The 1349-nt window shown below is 27.4% G+C and overlaps 1 protein-coding gene across 1 annotated transcript; it reads right to left on the minus strand.

Annotated features, from left to right (window-relative positions):
- Positions 1–152: 152 nt before the first annotated feature.
- Positions 153–1343, minus strand: LOC126909946 (26S proteasome non-ATPase regulatory subunit 7-like; the record flags this gene model as incomplete). Its single annotated transcript, XM_050692352.1, has 1 exon — positions 153–1343. A coding segment is annotated over one exon (900 nt), but the record flags the coding sequence as incomplete, so codon positions are not given.
- Between the last annotated feature and the right edge of the window lie 6 nt (positions 1344–1349).

Consider the following 1349-nt stretch of genomic DNA (forward strand, 5'->3'; position numbering starts at 1 on the left):
AACCAGCAAAAAATGTGTCTGGTTTTAATACTCCATATCAAAAATTAATTGTAGTTATTTTTAAGAACACAAGAAAAACTTATTTCATAATTAATACACACTCAGATAACTATTACTTGATATTTAAATATTAAAAAAATTACAACTAAAAATATGGAACATTTTTAAATTAATTTTATTATATTAAAAAAATAATGATTATTAAATAGTTTAGTAGAGTAATTAGTTTGCATTAAATAAACATAGAATAATTTATTTTTTAACTTGATACTATACGAAATCAAAAATATAAGACAACATTTAAAGATTTAAAAATAGAGTTTGAAAAAAATAAAAAATTTCATGGTAATTGTTACAAATGTTATTATTGATTTCGGATTTTCAATTAGAAATGACATTCATTTTATTGCAATATATTTACAAAATTTTAGTAGAAATAACAATTACTTTGCTTTAATTTCCTTTTTTTTGCCTACATCTTCTTTCTTTTCTTCAGGTTCTCTCAGTTGCTTTTTTTCATCATCACTATTTGCAATTTTATTGTTGATTAAGTTGTGTAAAGCAATAATTGTCCTTATCATTGTAGCCAAGTAAACAGCAAGCATATGATCATTCACCTTAACATGCATGGCAGCTACTAATGTTTCTTTATCGACATCTGGTAGTAAATTGAATATCTCTTGTAATTGATAAATAATTTGATGATTCACAGGTAACTTTCCATCAACTACTTGTTGTAAATAATCTTTTATATCAACCATTTGCTTATACAAGCCTCTAGCACCAAATATAATATTAGCTACACGTTGACTGAGAGAACCACTGGTAGAATCTTTTATATCTCTTAATAAATGTTCGACACCAACTTCTTCTGCTTCTTCAGCTCCAATTTCACTAGCTATATGCTCTAATGTTTTAGATGGAGGTGATCCATCATCATGAATCTGCTCAACAACTCTATAAGCTTCAGTAGGTATACCAACATCTTTAGGTTTCACATCAACAATTACTAATACTGAAGTATTATTTACACAATATTGTCGTACAAGCTCATTGACAGCTATATCATTTTGATGTAGTTTAGGACCAGTATGATACCATCCAACAACCTTTTCACGAGCATTTACTTTTTTAAACATACCATACATATTTTCAAGATAATCATGGTCCAAGAACCATACAGATTTATCTTTATCATCTTCATCAAATGGTAAAGCAAAACTATTTGAAATATCAAGTACTTTATTTTGTTGCCATGAACCAAGTAGCACTCCTACTACTCTTTTTTGATTACCAATTTTTCCAAGACGAGTAAAATGATCCACTACACTTAGCAATACTAAAGGATG

Source organism: Daktulosphaira vitifoliae, unplaced genomic scaffold (genome assembly GCF_025091365.1).
Source record: "Daktulosphaira vitifoliae isolate Bord-2020 unplaced genomic scaffold, ASM2509136v1 Scaffold_2463, whole genome shotgun sequence".
In the NCBI taxonomy this organism is placed as follows: Eukaryota; Metazoa; Arthropoda; class Insecta; order Hemiptera; family Phylloxeridae; genus Daktulosphaira; species Daktulosphaira vitifoliae.